Below are 17,125 nucleotides of genomic sequence, written 5' to 3'. Positions count from 1 at the left end.
TGTCATTATGGAGTATTGTGTGTAGATTGCTGAGAAAAAAACTAATATTTAATCAATTATAGAATAAGGCTGTAAACGTAACAATATGTGGTACTAGTCAAGGGGTCTGAATGCACTGTACATCCACACCACAACGCCACTAAATTTTATTTAAAACATAAATTAGTACATTTCTGGAAGTAGGCCAACAAGACAACTTGCTCGTCCTGGTGCTGTCCTTCTCAGCATTGTTTTAACATGTATATACAGTGAGTGTACAAAACATTAAGAACACCTTCATATTGAGTTGCGCAACCCCCCTTTTGCCGTCAGAACAGCCTCAATTGGTCGGGTATGGACCGTACAGTGGCGTAAGGGTTCCACAGGGATGCTGGCCCATGTCGACTCCAATGCTTCCCACAGTTGTGTCCAGTTGGCTGGATGTCCTTTGGGTGGTGGACCATTCTTGATACACACAGGAAACTGTGGAGTGTGAAAAACCCAGCAGCTTTGCATGTCTTGACACAAACTGGTGCACCTGGCACCTACTACCCTACCCCGTTCAAACACATCTAATCTTTTGTCTTGTTCATTCACCCTCTGAATGGCAACACATACACAATCCATGTCTCAATCGTCTGTAGGATTAAAAATCCTTCTTTAACCAGGTCTCCTCCCCTTCATCTTTAACCAGGTCTCCTCCCCTTCATCTTTAACCAGGTCTCCTCCCCTTCATCTTTAACCAGGTCTCCTCCCCTTCATCTTTAACCAGGTCTCCTCCCCTTCATCTACACCTATTGAAGCGACATCAATAAGGGATCAAAGTATTTCACCTGGTCAGTCAACGTCGTGGAAAGAGGTGTTCTTAATGTTCTGTCCGCTCTGTCTATATACTGGCTCCATATAAAACCTGGTTTTAACTCGACTCAGACGGGACTGGCAGCGAGCGCACATGTTTTTATAGAAAATTTTATTCAACATACATTTTCCAGCAAAAAAAAAAAAAAAGGCAATATACAGGAGTAGTTGTGGTACACTGCTGCTACAGGGACGAGCTTCAACTGGAAACACACCCAATCAAGGAGGAACAAGGGCGTTGATCAGGGCCCGTATCCACCAAGAGTCTCAGGATAGTAGAGCTGGTCTAGCAGCAGTTTGGACTTTTTAGATCGTAAAGGAATAAGCTTGTACGGACAGATCCTAGATCAGCACTCCTAAATCAAAGACACTGTGGATAACGGGCCCTGATCTCATCATCTAGGGTGACAAAACTCCAGTAACTTTTTTCCCCAGAATTCCCTGGGTTTTCCCAGAAATCCCTGTTGGATGATTCCTCTGAATCAGAGGAGTAATACGCAGGTAGTCTGGAATCCTCCAACTGGGATGTGTGGAAAACCTGGGAGTTTTTTTGGGGGGAAAAGTTATTTCTAAACCCTAATCCCACCGGTCAGTAGCGCAGCTCGTTATCTTAACCCTTAACATCAATATCAGAGCCAACGGGTGCCGTTAGTTAAAACAAAAAACAGGAGAAAACAGAACCAAAACAAGAATCTAAAGAATCAAGGAACCCCTAAAACGAAAACAAAACAAAAACTACACAAGAAATATGAACACCTGAATCTTCTCAGTTTGTAGCCAACCAATAACATCGTTCTGTGTTTCTCATTTCACGTTTTTGTTGTGTTTTTTTTAAATATATACACACAATTTCAAATCTCTTCACAAAGCCAACTATGATGGGCTTTTAGGGAGGGGGGGGGGGGGGCATTCCATCTGTGCTTAAGAAAAAAAAGGTCAGTGTGTTTTGTTGTTCTAATAATAATTATAGTAACACTGGTTCTGTGTATATATGGTGAAACCAGAGGGCTCACTAATGGCCGAAACTTCCTACTAAAGCAGCACTACTCAAACTCCCCAAACACCAGAAGAGGTACAGCCCATCCCAAACCCTCAGTCAAACTCCCCCAACACAAACCCTCAGTCAAACTCCCCCAACACAAACCCTCAGTCAAACTCCCCCAACACCAGAGGAGGTACAGCCCATCACAAACCCTCAGGGATGGAGGGAACATAACAGGGCAGGAAAAGAGGAGAGGAAGGGCAACATTAAAATCATAAGTAGGACCAAAGTTGCCATTTACCAGTCCTGAGAAACGGCTTTGATATGGAGTGGCAACGTGCAAGATGAAAGTACAGACCACTTCTTCTCTTTTTACATTTATTTTAAACAGATGCTGTGGATTTTTATTTTATTATACAAGAAGATATTGCAGAAAAAAAGACAAAAACTGATTTTTTTTTATTTTTTAAAGATGGAAACACTTTGACTAGTTGACTAAAGGAGAAGGGGGGGGGGGGGGAGGATATGAAGAGGATCACATCAGGAATACTAGTCTCAAGCTTCAACCCTTCTGTAACTGGTTCTCTTCTTTAAAATACCAAATCATCCTTCTTGGTTTCTGTCCCCCCCCCCCCACCCCACCACTATACGCAGCAGCGCTCTTTACGTTTTGAAACAACTCTTATCATTAAAAACAAAAAACAAAATAAACCAGGAAAAAGTAAAGTTCATCTTCCTGTCCTTTCTCCAATTTCATTTCTTTCATCCAGACAAAAAATAGGCAGTCGGAGTTAGAGAAGCCAAAAACCTAACAGCCTCAAAAACAGTAGAAGGGCGGTGGTGGGGGGAGGAAGGGGGAGAGGGGGTTTGGGTGGAAGGCGGGGGTTTGGGTCGAAGGGGTGGTATAGTATTCATCATCATCATCATCAGCAGCCTGCTAATGGATGGATGGGATCGATCCGTGTGACAGGAGACACGGTGTCTGTCTGTGGAAGGTGTTAGAGGTGGGGCACAGACACTTGGTTGGTTACAGTCTGTGGTTATGGTGGGTTAAGGAGGAAGAAGAGAGAGGAGGAAGAGGAGGGAGGAGGAAGAGGAGGGAGGAGGAAGAGGAGGGAGGAGGAAGAGGAGGGAGGAGGAAGAGGAGGGAGGAGGAAGAGGAGGGATGAGGAAGAGGGAGGAGGAAGCGGGAAGAGGAAGAGGAGAGTTGCTCAGTTGTGGATCTTGATAGCTTTCTCCAGGTAGGTATAGCGACCTCTCTTCGGGGCTTTGTTGAAGTGGTCCAGGCCTAACCAGGGTCGAGGGTGGGACATGTTACCTAGAGGGGAGAGGAGGGATGTTACAAAACCACAGCACACAGTTCACATTCTGAGAGAGAGGAAGCCTGGTGGTGGTGGTAGTGTTACAATACCACAGCACATAGTTAACATTCAGAGAGAGAGGAAGCCTGGTGGTGGTGGTAGTGTTACAAAACCACAGCACACAGTTAACATTCTGAGAGAGAGGAAGCCTGGTGGTAGTGTTACAAAATCACAGCACATAGTTAACATTCAGAGAGGAAGCCTGGTGGTGGTGGTAGTAGTTGTGTTACAAAACCACAGCACATAGTTAACATTCTGAGAGAGAGGAAGCCTGGTGGTGGTGGTAGTAGTTGTGTTACAAAACCACAGCACATAGTTAACATTCTGAGAGAGAGGAAGCCTGGTGGTGGTGGTAGTTGGTAGTAGTTAGTAGTAGTAGTATCACAATACCACAGCACATAGTTAACATTCTGAGAGAGGAAGCCTGGTGGTGGTGGTAGTTGGTAGTAGTAGTAGTATCACAATACCACAGCACATAGTTAACATTCTGAGAGAGAGGAAGCCTGGTGGTGGTGGTAGTTGGTAGTAGTTAGTAGCAGTAGTAGTAGTGGTAGTAGTAGTGTCACAATACCACAGCACATAGTTAACATTCTGAGAGAGGGGAAGCCTGGTGGTGGTGGTGGTGGTTGGTAGTAGTTAGTAGTAGTAGTAGTTAGCAGTAGTAGTAGTGGTAGTAGTAGTGTCACAATACCACAGCACATAGTTAACATTCTGAGAGAGGGGAAGCCTGGTGGTGGTGGTGGTGGTTGGTAGTAGTTGTAGTAGTATTAGTAGTTGGTAGTACTAGTAACAGTGGTAGTAGTTAGTAGCAGTGATAGTATTAGTCGTAGAAGTGGCAGCGGTAGTTAGTAGTAGTGGCAGCAGTAGTATTAGCAGCGGTAGTTAGCAGTAGAAGTGGCAGCGGTAGTTAGTAGTAGAAGTGGCAGCGGTAGTTGGTAGTAGAAGTGGCAGCGGTAGTAGAAGTGGCAGCGGTAGTTGGTAGTAGAAGTGGCAGCGGTAGTTGGTAGTAGAAGTGGCAGCGGTAGTTGGTAGTAGAAGTGGCAGCGGTAGTTGGTAGTAGAAGTGGCAGCGGTAGAAGAAGTGGCAGCGGTAGTTGGTAGAAGAAGTGGCAGCGGTAGTTGGTAGTAGAAGTGGCAGCGGTAGTTGGTAGTAGAAGTGGCAGCGGTAGTTGGTAGTAGAAGTGGCAGCGGTAGTTGGTAGTAGAAGTGGCAGCGGTAGTAGAAGTGGCAGCGGTAGTTGGTAGTAGAAGTGGCAGCGGTAGTTGGTAGTAGAAGTGGCAGCGGTAGTTGGTAGTAGAAGTGGCAGCGGTAGTTGGTAGTAGAAGTGGCAGCGGTAGTTGGTAGTAGAAGTGGCAGCGGTAGTTGGTAGTAGAAGTGGCAGCGGTAGTTGGTAGTAGAAGTGGCAGCGGTAGTTGGTAGTAGAAGTGGCAGCGGTAGTTGGTAGTAGAAGTGGCAGCGGTAGTTGGTAGTAGAAGTGGCAGCGGTAGTTGGTAGTAGAAGTGGCAGCGGTAGTTGGTAGTAGAAGTGGCAGCGGTAGTTGGTAGTAGAAGTGGCAGCGGTAGTTGGTAGTAGAAGTGGCAGCGGTAGTTGGTAGTAGAAGTGGCAGCGGTAGTTGGTAGTAGAAGTGGCAGCGGTAGTTGGTAGTAGAAGTGGCAGCGGTAGTTGGTAGTAGAAGTGGCAGCGGTAGTTGGTAGTAGAAGTGGCAGCGGTAGTTGGTAGTAGAAGTGGCAGCGGTAGTTGGTAGTAGAAGTGGCAGCGGTAGTTGGTAGTAGAAGTGGCAGCGGTAGTTGGTAGTAGAAGTGGCAGCGGTAGTTGGTAGTAGAAGTGGCAGCGGTAGTTGGTAGTAGAAGTGGCGGCGGTAGTTGGTAGTAGAAGTGGCGGCGGTAGTTGGTAGTAGAAGTGGCGGCGGTAGTTAGTAGAAGTGGCAGCGGTAGTTAGTAGTAGTAGTGGCAGCGGTAGTTAGTAGTAGAAGTGGCAGCGGTAGTTGGTAGTAGAAGTGGCAGCGGTAGTTGGTAGTAGAAGTGGCAGCGGTAGTTAGTAGTAGAAGTGGCAGCGGTAGTTGGTAGTAGAAGTGGCAGAGGTAGTTAGTAGCAGTGTGTGTCAGCTACATGCACAAGCACAGCCTGGCTAGCTACCGCCCCCTAGAGAAGACAGGCAGCCTGGCTAGCTACCGCCCCCGCTAGAGAAGACAGGCAGCCTGGCTAGCTACCGCCCCCCCTAGAGAAGACAAGTAGCCTGGCTAGCTACCGCCCCCTATAGAAGACAAGTAGCCTGGCTAGCTACCGCCCCCTATAGAAGACAGGCAGCCTGGCTAGCTACCGCCCCCCCCCCCCCCCTAGAGAAGACAGGCAGCCTGGCTAGCTACCGCCCCCCCCTAGAGAAGACATGCAGTCTGGCTAGCTACCGCCCCCCCTAGAGAAGACAGGCAGCCTGGCTAGCTACCGCCCCCCCCTAGAGAAGACAGGCAGCCTGGCTAGCTACCGCCCCCCCTAGAGAAGACAAGTAGCCTGGCTAGCTACCGCCCCCTAGAGAAGACAAGTAGCCTGGATAGCTACCGCCCCCAAGAGAAGACAAGTAGCCTGGCTAGCTACCGCCCCCTAGAGAAGACAAGTAGCCTGGCTAGCTACCGCCCCCTAGAGAAGACAAGTAGCCTGGCTAGCTACTGCCCCCTAGAGAAGACAAGTAGCCTGGCTAGCTACCGCCCCCTAGAGAAGACAAGTAGCCTGGCTAGCTACTGCCCCCTAGAGAAGACAAGTAGCCTGGCTAGCTACCGCCCCCTAGAGAAGACAAGTAGCCTGGCTAGCTACCGCCCCCTAGAGAAGACAAGTAGCCTGGCTAGCTACTGCCCCCTAGAGAAGACAAGTAGCCTGGCTAGCTACCGCCCCCTAGAGAAGACAAGTAGCCTGGCTAGCTACCGCCCCCTAGAGAAGACAAGTAGCCTGGCTAGCTACTGCCCCCTAGAGAAGACAAGTAGCCTGGCTAGCTACCGCCCCCTAGAGAAGACAAGTAGCCTGGCTAGCTACCGCCCCCTAGAGAAGACAAGTAGCCTGGCTAGCTACCGCCCCCTAGAGAAGACAAGTAGCCTGGCTAGCTACCGCCCCCTAGAGAAGACAAGTAGCCTGGCTAGCTACTGCCCCCTAGAGAAGACAAGTAGCCTGGCTAGCTACCGCCCCCTAGAGAAGACAAGTAGCCTGGCTAGCTACTGCCCCCTAGAGAAGACAAGTAGCCTGGCTAGCTACCGCCCCCTAGAGAAGACAAGTAGCCTGGCTAGCTACCGCCCCCTAGAGAAAAGACAAGTAGCCTGGCTAGCTACCGCCCCCTAGAGAAGACAAGTAGCCTGGCTAGGTACCGCCCCCTAGAGAAGACAAGTAGCCTGGCTAGCTACCGCCACCTAGAGAAGAGACAGACTGGATCCTCTCAATCCGTACACGACATTGGACAAGAAGTCCCGAAAGTAACAGAAATTGTAGTACCGAACCGTTTTTCATGTTCTAGTGTTCAAAAGAGTACCAACGTTTTGGCATACCGTGCAAAACTAGTAGTTAGTAGTACTGTACCTGGCTGTGGCTGGAAGTCTTTCAGGTTGACCTCGTACTCATCCTCAGTGAGGTACTGATGCCGGCCCATCATCACTATCGCAAACTTGAACTGCAGACAAACAAAGAACAGTGAGAATTCAGTAAGGGGTTTATACTCCTCCCTCCTGGTTATAACTACTCCTCCCTCCTGGTTATAACTGCTCATCACTCAACAGGTCAGTAAGGGGTTTATACTCCTCCCTCCTGGTTATAACTACTCCTCCCTCCTGGTTATAACTGCTCATCACTCAACAGGTCAGTTAGGGGTTTATACTCCTCCTTATATATCTCAGTGACATACTCTGCCAGTAAAGTAGCGGTATTTCCTCTCTATTGACAGTTGACAAATAATTGTTATTACTCACAAAGCTGAAACGACTCGTTTTTGACAACAGTAACATATAGTATCATAGCGGCTAGGCTATAGATGACTGACGGATGTAGTAGCATAGCGGCTAGGCTATAGATGGCTGATGGATGTAGCAGCATAGCGGCTAGGCTATAGATGGCTGATGGATGTAGCATCATAGCAGCTAGGCTATAGATGGTTGATGGATGTAGCAGCATAGCGGCTAGGCTATAGATGGCTGATGGATGTAGCAGCATAGCGGCTAGGCTATAGATGGCTGATGGATGTAGCAGCATAGCGGTTAGGCTATAGATGGCTGATGGATGTAGCAGCATAGCGGCTAGGCTATAGATGGCTGATGGATGTAGCAGCATAGCGGCTAGGCTATAGATGGCTGATGGATGTAGCATCATAGCGGCTAGGCTATGGATGGCTGATGGATGTAGCAGCATAGCGGCTAGGCTATAGATGGCTGATGGATGTAGCATCATAGCGGCTAGACTATAGATGGCTGATGGATGTAATCTGAAACGACTCGTTTTTAACAACAGAAAACAGTAGGCGTTTTTAACAACGGTCTTCGCCGCAATTCCATTTCAAAACGTCGCTCAACTGTCAGTATTGCTTGTGTGTATCAAAACTCTCCCTTCACTCTGCGTGCTAAGTGGGAGCCAGCAGTGAAACAAGGGGCTGGGTTTCAGACTCATAAAAGACACACCCTTGTCTTTGGTACACTCGCCTTATGCTCTTGGGGGGACTCCCCGTTTGCGTGTACAATTATGTTGACGTCAGGGGGCCTGAAACGTCCCATAATTCAATTCACCAAGGTTGTACATCCCCGCTAAGAAAAGTCAGCCGAAACTTTAACCTCACCGTCAATACGGAGAAGTCAACACGGTGTAAGTAAAAAACGTACAAGTTTAAGTAAAAAAAGGAATGTAAAACGTGTAGCAAAATGTGCTGCTAATGCACACGACGGCACAAACACGTCTCGTAAAAGTAATGATGTTTCTGTTTGGTTCGCATTTGGAAATGGTAGAAATAAAACTTATTCAGAAGTTCCAGCTAGGCAGGCTAACGGTAGTTAGCTAATTAATTAATTTGCTAGCTATCCTACAGTAGGTGTCTAATAATTATATAACGTTAATATAAGTAGACATGCAATCATAATTGACTGTAACACATATAAAGCATCCACAAGCTATCGGTGGCTGAAAATACAACTGCGGGATGAGACGAATTTCCGGGCAAGGGCGGTCCATTTAAAAACCTAAATCATTAAGTTTCCACTTCATTTGAGGGCTGAGGGGAGAGGGTGTGTCTTTTAAGTGTTTGGAATGCAGCCACGGTCTGGGCAGATACGGTCATTGCAGGAAGCAGATTATTTGTACATCACTGTTGACCAAATAATGGTTTTTAGAACACAAAAAATGTGCAGTTGTGTTGCCTAATCATCGAAATTACCGACATTATCAAAATGGCTTCGGTAAGAGGGCAATGTGGTCAGTAGTTTTCAGTTTATCGTTAGTGGACACCCTGGAAAGAAAGCAATGGCGAGGGAGGGAGGAGGAGAGAGAGAAGGCGAGAGACAAGGCGAGAGAGGAGGAGAGAGAGAAGGCGAGGGAGGAGGAGAGAGAGAAGGCGAGGGAGGAGGAGAGAGAGAAGGCGAGTGAGGAGGAGAGAGAGAGAAGGCGAGTGAGGAGGAGAGAGAGAGAAGGCGAGTGAGGAGGAGAGAGAGAGAAGGCGAGTGAGGAGGAGAGAGAGAAGGCGAGGGAGGAGGAGAGAGAGAAGGCGAGGGAGGAGGAGAGAGAGAAGGCGAGGGAGGAGGAGAGAGAGAAGGCGAGGGAGGAGGAGAGAGAGAGAAGGCGAGAGAGGGAAGGGAGAAATAGGGAGGGATTGAAGACGGGGAAGAAAGTACTGACCTTCTCAAACTCTTTCTCCTGGATTTCCAGCATGCTCTGAATCCTCCTCATCACATCTCTGAACGGCTCACCCTGAGAACACACACAAGAGGTAGTCCAGGAAAAAACCAGCAGCGTTACAATCCTCCAAGCTGTTTAAAGGCACAGTCAATTTAGTGTATGTAAAACTTCTGACCCAGTGGAATTGTGATACAGTGAATTATAAGTGAAATAGTCTGTCTGTAAACAATTGTTGAAAAAAATTACTTGTCCTGCCCAAAGTAGATGTCCTAACCAACTTGACAAAACTATAGTTTGGTAACAAGACATTTGTGGAGTCGTTGAAAAACTAGTTTTAATGACGCCAACCTAAGTGTATGTAAACTTCTGACTTCAACTGTATATCAAACCTTTGATCTACTCAAATATCCATTATTAGCGTGTTCTAACCACTCCTATAAAAACGATAGATTATCAGACACTCAACAAGAAGGTCTGATTTCATTATTACTGAAACAGGTATAAGTATAAAGATCCAGTACGGGGGGAAAAAATTTTTAAAAATTGGAGGCCCCTTTTTACACGTCACTGCTGTGATGTAAAACTCCTGACAAAATGCAGAGCGAATAGAACAACTTCGAAAAAGACCTTTGATAAATCTTGGGGAATCTCTTGTACAACAGGTTAAAGTCATGTACAACAGGTTAAAGTCATGTACAGCAACACCAAGATTTAAAACAGTAAAATAAACTTCTCAGAAAGTTTTGAACGGCCCAGAGGAGTTAAACAAGGTTGTCCGTTGTCTCCATATGCATTTGTTCTGGCCATTGAAATTCTCTCTTAAGTTTAGATCGAACAATAACATCAAGGGTTTACAAAATCATAGACTAAAAACAAGTGTTAATATATGCAGATGACTCAAGTTTCTTAAGTATTTAATTTTTTAAATCACACCGTTTAGCTCCAATCACATCACAGTTTATGTATTCACTAACTTACGCTATCTACACCAGACTACTCATCTTTCAAATTACATATGAGCAAATAATATTTACATTTATTTGGAATGGTAACCCAGACAACATTAAAACATACTTATTTATATAATGAATATGTTTGGGGGACTGAAATGTAAATATTAAAAAGCATTAAAAAGATCTCACTAAAAGCTTCACTCATACAGAAGTTCTACTGAAACCCAAAATGGTTCCTCAGTAGCAACATGTGTTGTTAATCCACAATACTGTAGTATTGTAGTGAAAAGGAAGCCTGCACACACCTGTTTGCAACAAGGCACTAAAGTAATACTGCAAAAAATGTGGCAAAGCAATTAACTTTTTGTTAGATATCTTGTTTTAACAACATTATGTGGCAAAAATAGTAGCAGTGCAGTACAACTTTACCATCAGCTACAGTAGACTAGACACCTCTGTCTGAGACAGCAGGACAGACATGCTTCAGCATCAGCTACAGTAGACTAGACACCTCTGTCTGAGACAGCAGGACAGACATGCTTCAGCATCAGCTACAGTAGACTACACACCTCTGTCTGAGACAGCAGGACAGACATGCTTCAGCATTAGGCTTTTAGTCCCACCAGATCCAGTCAGACCAGTCAGTCACACCAGATCCAGTCAGACCAGTCAGTCCCACCAGATCCAGCCAGTCAGACCAGTCAGTCCCACCAGGTCCAGTCAGTCAGAACAGTCAGTCCCACCAGATCCAGAACAGTCAGTCCCACCAGATCCAGAACAGTCAGTCCCACCAGATCCAGCCAGTCAGAACAGTCAGTCCCACCAGATCCAGCCAGTCAGAACAGTCAGTCCCACCAGATCCAGCCAGTCAGAACAGTCAGTCCCACCAGATCCAGCCAGTCAGTCCCACCAGATCCAGCCAGTCAGAACAGTCAGTCCCACCAGATCCAGCCAGTCAGACCAGTCAGTCCCACCAGATCCAGTCAGTCAGAACAGTCAGTAAGACAACACACCTGTCTGATCTTCAACAGGAAGGGGATTCCAAACGTTCCAAAGACCTCCTTGTGGAAATGTGCGACGGGAATCAACATCTCAGTGTCCTTATCCAGGTCTACCTGGTCCAGAGGAAGTTCCTAGAGAGAGAGAGAGAGAGAGAGAGAGAGAGGGGTTAGGAGGAGAGGAGGAACGTACCTCTATTCTGAAGGTGTGGAGAGAGAGGAGTGAGCAGAGAGGGGTTAGGAGGAGAGGAGGAACGTACCTCTATTCTGAAGGTGTAGAGAGAGAGAGGAGGAACATACCTCTATTCTGAAGGTGTAGAGAGAGAGAGGGAGGAGGAGAGAGGTTAGGAGAAGAGGAGGAACGTACCTCTATTCTGAAGGTACGGCTGGCGGCGGGAGATAAACATTCTAACAGCTCGTCCTCCTGGTGAACCCCGATGATCTTATAGCTTACTATCTCCAACAGTCTGGAGAGGGAGGTGGGAGGGAGAGGGCGAGAAGGGGCGTGGTGAGGGAGAGAGAGAGGGGGCGTGGTGAGGGAGAGAGAGAGGGGGCGTGAGGGAGAGAGAGGGGGCGTGAGGGAGAGAGAGGGGGCGTGAGGGAGAGAGAGAGGGGGCGTGAGGGAGAGAGAGAGGGGGCGTGAGGGAGAGAGAGAGGGGGCGTGAGGGAGAGAGAGAGGGGGCGTGAGGGAGAGAGAGAGGGGGCGTGAGGGAGAGAGAGGGGGCGAGAGGGAGAGAGAGAGGGAGAGAGAGAGGGGGCGAGAGGGAGGGCGTGAGGGAGAGGGAGGGCGTGAGGGAGAGTGAGAGGTTAGAGGCAGGGTGGAGAAAAGTAGAGAACAGCAGCAGTTATGCCTAATAATACCATTGAAGAACCCCAGGGTGCAATACAGGCCTGACCATGAAGAACCCCAGGGTGTAATACAGGCCTGACCATGAAGAACCCCAGGGTGTAATACAGGCCTGACCATTGAAGAACCCCAGGGTGTAATACAGGCCTGACCATGAAGAACACCCGGGTGTAATACAGGCCTGACCATGAAGAACACCAGGGTGTAATACAGGCCTGACCACCAGAGGTATAATAATACCATTGAAGAACCCCAGGGTGTAATACAGGCCTGACCACCATTAATAGCATTGAAGAACCCCTGGGTGTAATACAGGCCTGACCACCATTAATACCATTGAAGAACCCCTGGGTGTAATACTGGCCTGACCACCATTAATACCATTGAAGAACCCCTGGGTGTAATACAGGCCTGACCACCATTAATACCATTGAAGAACCCCTGGGTGTAATACAGGCCTAACCACCATTAATACCATTGAAGAACCCCTGGGTGTAATACAGGCCTGACCACCATTAATACCATTGAAGAACCCCTGGGTGTAATACAGGCCTGACCACCAGAGGGATATTAATACCATTGAAGAACCCCTGGGTGTAATACAGGCCTGACCACCAGAGGGATATTAATACCATTGAAGAACCCCTGGGTGTAATACAGGCCTGACCACCAGAGGGATATTAATACCATTGAAGAACCCCTGGGTGTAATACAGGCCTGACCACCAGAGGGATATTAATACCATTGAAGAACCCCTGGATGTAATACAGGCCTAACCACCATTAATACCATTGAAGAACCCCTGGGTGTAATACAGGCCTGACCACCAGAGGGATATTAATACCATTGAAGAACCCCTGGGTGTAATACAGGCCTAACCACCATTAATACCATTGAAGAACCCCTGGGTGTAATACAGGCCTAACCACCAGAGGGATATTAATACCATTGAAGAACCCCTGGGTGTAATACAGGCCTGACCACCAGAGGGATATTAATACCATTGAAGAACCCCTGGATGTAATACAGGCCTAACCACCATTAATACCATTGAAGAACCCCTGGGTGTAATACAGGCCTGACCACCAGAGGGATATTAATACCATTGAAGAACCCCTGGGTGTAATACAGGCCTAACCACCATTAATACCATTGAAGAACCCCTGGGTGTAATACAGGCCTGACCACCAGAGGGATATTAATACCATTGAAGAACCCCTGGGTGTAATACAGGCCTAACCACCATTAATACCATTGAAGAACCCCTGGGTGTAATACAGGCCTGACCACCAGAGGGCAGCACTGTGGTGACAGTCTCTCTGCTTACCGGAGCTTCTCTGAGCCTTTGTCGGAGAGCTCCACAGCTTTTTTACATTCCTCCAGCAGGTCCCTGACACAGCCATGTTTATCTGGGTAGAGAGTGATCTCCTGGAGGGAGAGAGTTAGTTACGAAAATCCTTTATTCATCATCATCAGGGTCAAAGGTTAGAAAGCCTTAGTGAGATAACGTTTTTCATACGAGGTGACAGTACAGAATGTTAACTGTTATTTGAGGGTATTTTAATGAACATGTTTATTTAATTTATACACTTTCTACATCTAGATCCTCCTTTTGAAGAAGTCATAAGTATTGAGACAAAATTCACTTGGGTGTATTAAAATAGTGAAAGGTTTAGTGTTTGGTCCATATTTCTAGCACGCAATGAATAGATCAAGCTTGTGACTCTACAAACTTGTCAGATACATTTGCAGCTTGTTTTGGTGTAACATTAAAAGATCAGGCCCCGCCCCCTACCATAACCAACAACAGGGCGGTATGATCAGGCCCCACCCCCCACCATAACCAATAACAGGGCAGTATGATCAGGCCCCGCCCCCCCACCATAACCAATAACAGGCGGTATGATCAGGCCCCGCCCCCCATCATAACCAATAACAGGGCGGTATGATCAGGCCCCACCCCCCCACCATAACCAATAACAGGGGGGTATGATCAGGCCCCGCCCCCCACCATAACCAATAACAGGCGGTATGGTCATTACTATTCATGATTCATTCAGGTCTATCTGTAACCATGGTAGCATCCACATTAATGTAGAAGTGTTTAGAAACATCTATTCTTATTTACAATAAAAATGACTCCAAAATGTCAAAATGTTATTTACCCTTCATTTCTATTGGGCACAACATAACGCAATTTCATGCAACTAGTTGGTAGTCACAAGCTTGATGGATGTAGTCATTGCATGCTAGGAATATGGGACCAAATACTAAACCTTTGACTATTTTAATACATGATAGATACATAAAGTGCTTTCATTTCTAAAACAGATATGAAAATACCCTCAAATAAAAAAATGTGACATTCTGTTCTGTCGCCTCAGGAAACATCACATTCAACAAGCTGGAGAATAATCTAAATGTCGTCTCTCTACTGTGTGTAATCTAAATGTAGTCTCTCTACTGTGTGTAATCTAAATGTCGTCTCTACTGTGTGTAATCTAAATGTCGTCTCTCTACTGTGTGTAATCTAAATGTCGTCTCTCTACTGTGTGTAATCTAAATGTCGTCTCTACTGTGTGTAATCTAAATGTCGTCTCTCTACTGTGTGTAATCTAAATGCCGTCTCTCTACTGTGTGTAATCTGAATGCCGTCTCTCTACTGTGTGTAATCTAAATGCCGTCTCTCTACTGTGTGTAATCTAAATGTCGTCTCTCTACTGTGTGTAATCTAAATGCCGTCTCTCTACTGTGTGTAATCTAAATGTCGTCTCTCTACTGTGTGTAATATAAATGTCGTCTCTCTACTGTGTGTAATATAAATGTCGTCTCTCTACTGTGTGTAATCTAAATGCCGTCTCTCTACTGTGTGTAATCTAAATGTCGTCTCTACACTGTGTGTAATATAAATGTCGTCTCTCTACTGTGTGTAATATAAATGTCGTCTCTACTGTGTGTAATATAAATGTCGTCTCTCTACTGTGTGTAATATAAATGTCGTCTCTACTGTGTGTAATCTAAATGTCGTCTCTCTACTGTGTGTAATCTAAATGTCGTCTCTCTACTGTGTGTAATCTAAATGTCGTCTCTCTACTGTGTGTAATCTAAATGCCGTCTCTCTACTGTGTGTAATCTAAATGCCGTCTCTCTACTGTGTGTAATCTAAATGCCGTCTCTCTACTGTGTGTAATCTAAATGCCGTCTCTCTACTGTGTGTAATCTAAATGCCGTCTCTCTACTGTGTGTAATCTAAATGCCGTCTCTCTACTGTGTGTAATCTAAATGCCGTCTCTCTACTGTGTGTAATCTAAATGCCGTCTCTCTACTGTGTGTAATCTAAATGTCGTCTCTCTACTGTGTGTAATCTAAATGCCGTCTCTCTACTGTGTGTAATCTAAATGCCGTCTCTCTACTGTGTGTAATCTAAATGTCGTCTCTACTGTGTGTAATATAAATGTCGTCTCTCTACTGTGTGTAATCTAAATGTCGTCTCTACTGTGTGTAATCTAAATGTCGTCTCTCTACTGTGTGTAATCTGAATGTCGTCTCTCTACTGTGTGTAATCTGAATGTCGTCTCTCTACTGTGTGTAATCTGAATGTCGTCTCTACACTGTGTGTAATCTGAATGTCGTCTCTACACTGTGTGTAATCTAAATGTCGTCTCTCTACTGTGTGTAATCTAAATGTCGTCTCTCTACTGTGTGTAATCTAAATGTCGTCTCTCTACTGTGTGTAATCTAAATGTCGTCTCTCTACTGTGTGTAATCTAAATGTCGTCTCTCTACTGTGTGTAATCTAAATGTCGTCTCTCTACTGTGTGTAATCTAAATGTCGTCTCTCTACTGTGTGTAATCTAAATGTCGTCTCTCTACTGTGTGTAATCTAAATGTCGTCTCTCTACTGTGTGTAATCTAAATGCCGTCTCTCTACTGTGTGTAATCTAAATGCCGTCTCTCTACTGTGTGTAATCTAAATGTCGTCTCTCTACTGTGTGTAATCTAAATGTCGTCTCTCTACTGTGTGTAATCTAAATGTCGTCTCTCTACTGTGTGTAATCTAAATGTCGTCTCTCTACTGTGTGTAATCTAAATGTCGTCTCTCTACTGTGTGTAATCTAAATGTCGTCTCTCTACTGTGTGTAATCTAAATGTCGTCTCTCTACTGTGTGTAATCTAAATGTCGTCTCTCTACTGTGTGTAATCTAAATGTCGTCTCTCTACTGTGTGTAATCTAAATGCCGTCTCTCTACTGTGTGTAATCTAAATGCCGTCTCTCTACTGTGTGTAATCTAAATGCCGTCTCTCTACTGTGTGTAATCTAAATGCCGTCTCTCTACTGTGTAATATAAATGTCGTCTCTCTACTGTGTGTAATCTAAATGTCGTCTCTCTACTGTGTGTAATCTAAATGTCGTCTCTCTACTGTGTGTAATCTAAATGTCGTCTCTCTACTGTGTGTAATCTAAATGCTGTCTCTCTACTGTGTGTAATCTAAATGCCGTCTCTCTACTGTGTGTAATCTAAATGTCGTCTCTACACTGTGTAATCTAAATGTCGTCTCTCTACTGTGTGTAATCTAAATGTCGTCTCTACTGTGTGTAATCTAAATGTCGTCTCTCTACTGTGTGTAATCTAAATGTCGTCTCTCTACTGTGTGTAATCTAAATGCCGTCTCTACTGTGTGTAATCTAAATGTCGTCTCTCTACTGTGTGTAATCTAAATGTCGTCTCTCTACTGTGTGTAATCTAAATGTTGTCTCTCTACTGTGTGTAATCTAAATGTCGTCTCTACACTGTGTAATATAAATGTCGTCTCTACTGTGTGTAATCTAAATGTCGTCTCTCTACTGTGTGTAATATAAATGGTCTCTACTGTGTTTAATATAAATGTCGTCTCTACTGTGTTTAATATAAATGTCGTCTCTACTGTGTTTAATATAAATGTCGTCTCTACACTGTGTGTAATATAAATGGTCTCTACTGTGTTTAATATAAATGTCGTCTCTACTGTGTGTAATCTAAATGTCGTCTACTGTGTTTAATATAAATGTTGTCTCTCTACTGTGTGTAATCTAAATGTCGTCTCTCTACTGTGTGTAATCTAAATGTTGTCTCTACTGTGTGTAATCTAAATGTTGTCTCTACTGTGTGTAATCTAAATGTTGTCTCTACTGTGTGTAATCTAAATGTTGTCTCTACTGTGTGTAATCTAAATGTTGTCTCTACTGTGTGTAATCTAAATGTTGTCTCTACTGTGTGTAATGTTGTATCTCTACTGTGTGTAATGTTGTATCTCTACT

At 45.4% G+C, this 17,125-nt stretch overlaps 1 protein-coding gene across 2 annotated transcripts in view; it reads right to left on the bottom strand.

The window, feature by feature from the left end:
• Positions 1 to 2,183: 2,183 nt before the first annotated feature.
• Positions 2,184 to 17,125, bottom strand: part of LOC139421720 (ubiquitin carboxyl-terminal hydrolase 7) — a 73,541-nt gene continuing 58,599 nt past the window's right edge. For both annotated transcript variants that reach the window (XM_071172834.1, XM_071172835.1), the window contains exons 26-31: positions 13,154 to 13,254; positions 11,347 to 11,446; positions 10,995 to 11,114; positions 9,029 to 9,100; positions 6,737 to 6,827; positions 2,184 to 3,137 (exon numbers count right to left, since the gene is read on the bottom strand). In XM_071172834.1, the coding sequence (XP_071028935.1) occupies positions 3,031 to 3,137; positions 6,737 to 6,827; positions 9,029 to 9,100; positions 10,995 to 11,114; positions 11,347 to 11,446; positions 13,154 to 13,254 (591 nt within the window). In that variant the 3' untranslated portion in view covers positions 2,184 to 3,030. The remainder of the gene's footprint in view (positions 3,138 to 6,736; positions 6,828 to 9,028; positions 9,101 to 10,994; positions 11,115 to 11,346; positions 11,447 to 13,153; positions 13,255 to 17,125) is intronic.

Source organism: Oncorhynchus clarkii, chromosome 12, assembly GCF_045791955.1.
Source record: "Oncorhynchus clarkii lewisi isolate Uvic-CL-2024 chromosome 12, UVic_Ocla_1.0, whole genome shotgun sequence".
NCBI classification, from domain to species: domain Eukaryota; kingdom Metazoa; phylum Chordata; class Actinopteri; order Salmoniformes; family Salmonidae; genus Oncorhynchus; species Oncorhynchus clarkii.
Note: the sequence above shows the minus strand (reverse complement) of the source record. Positions and strands in the feature narration are given on the sequence as shown.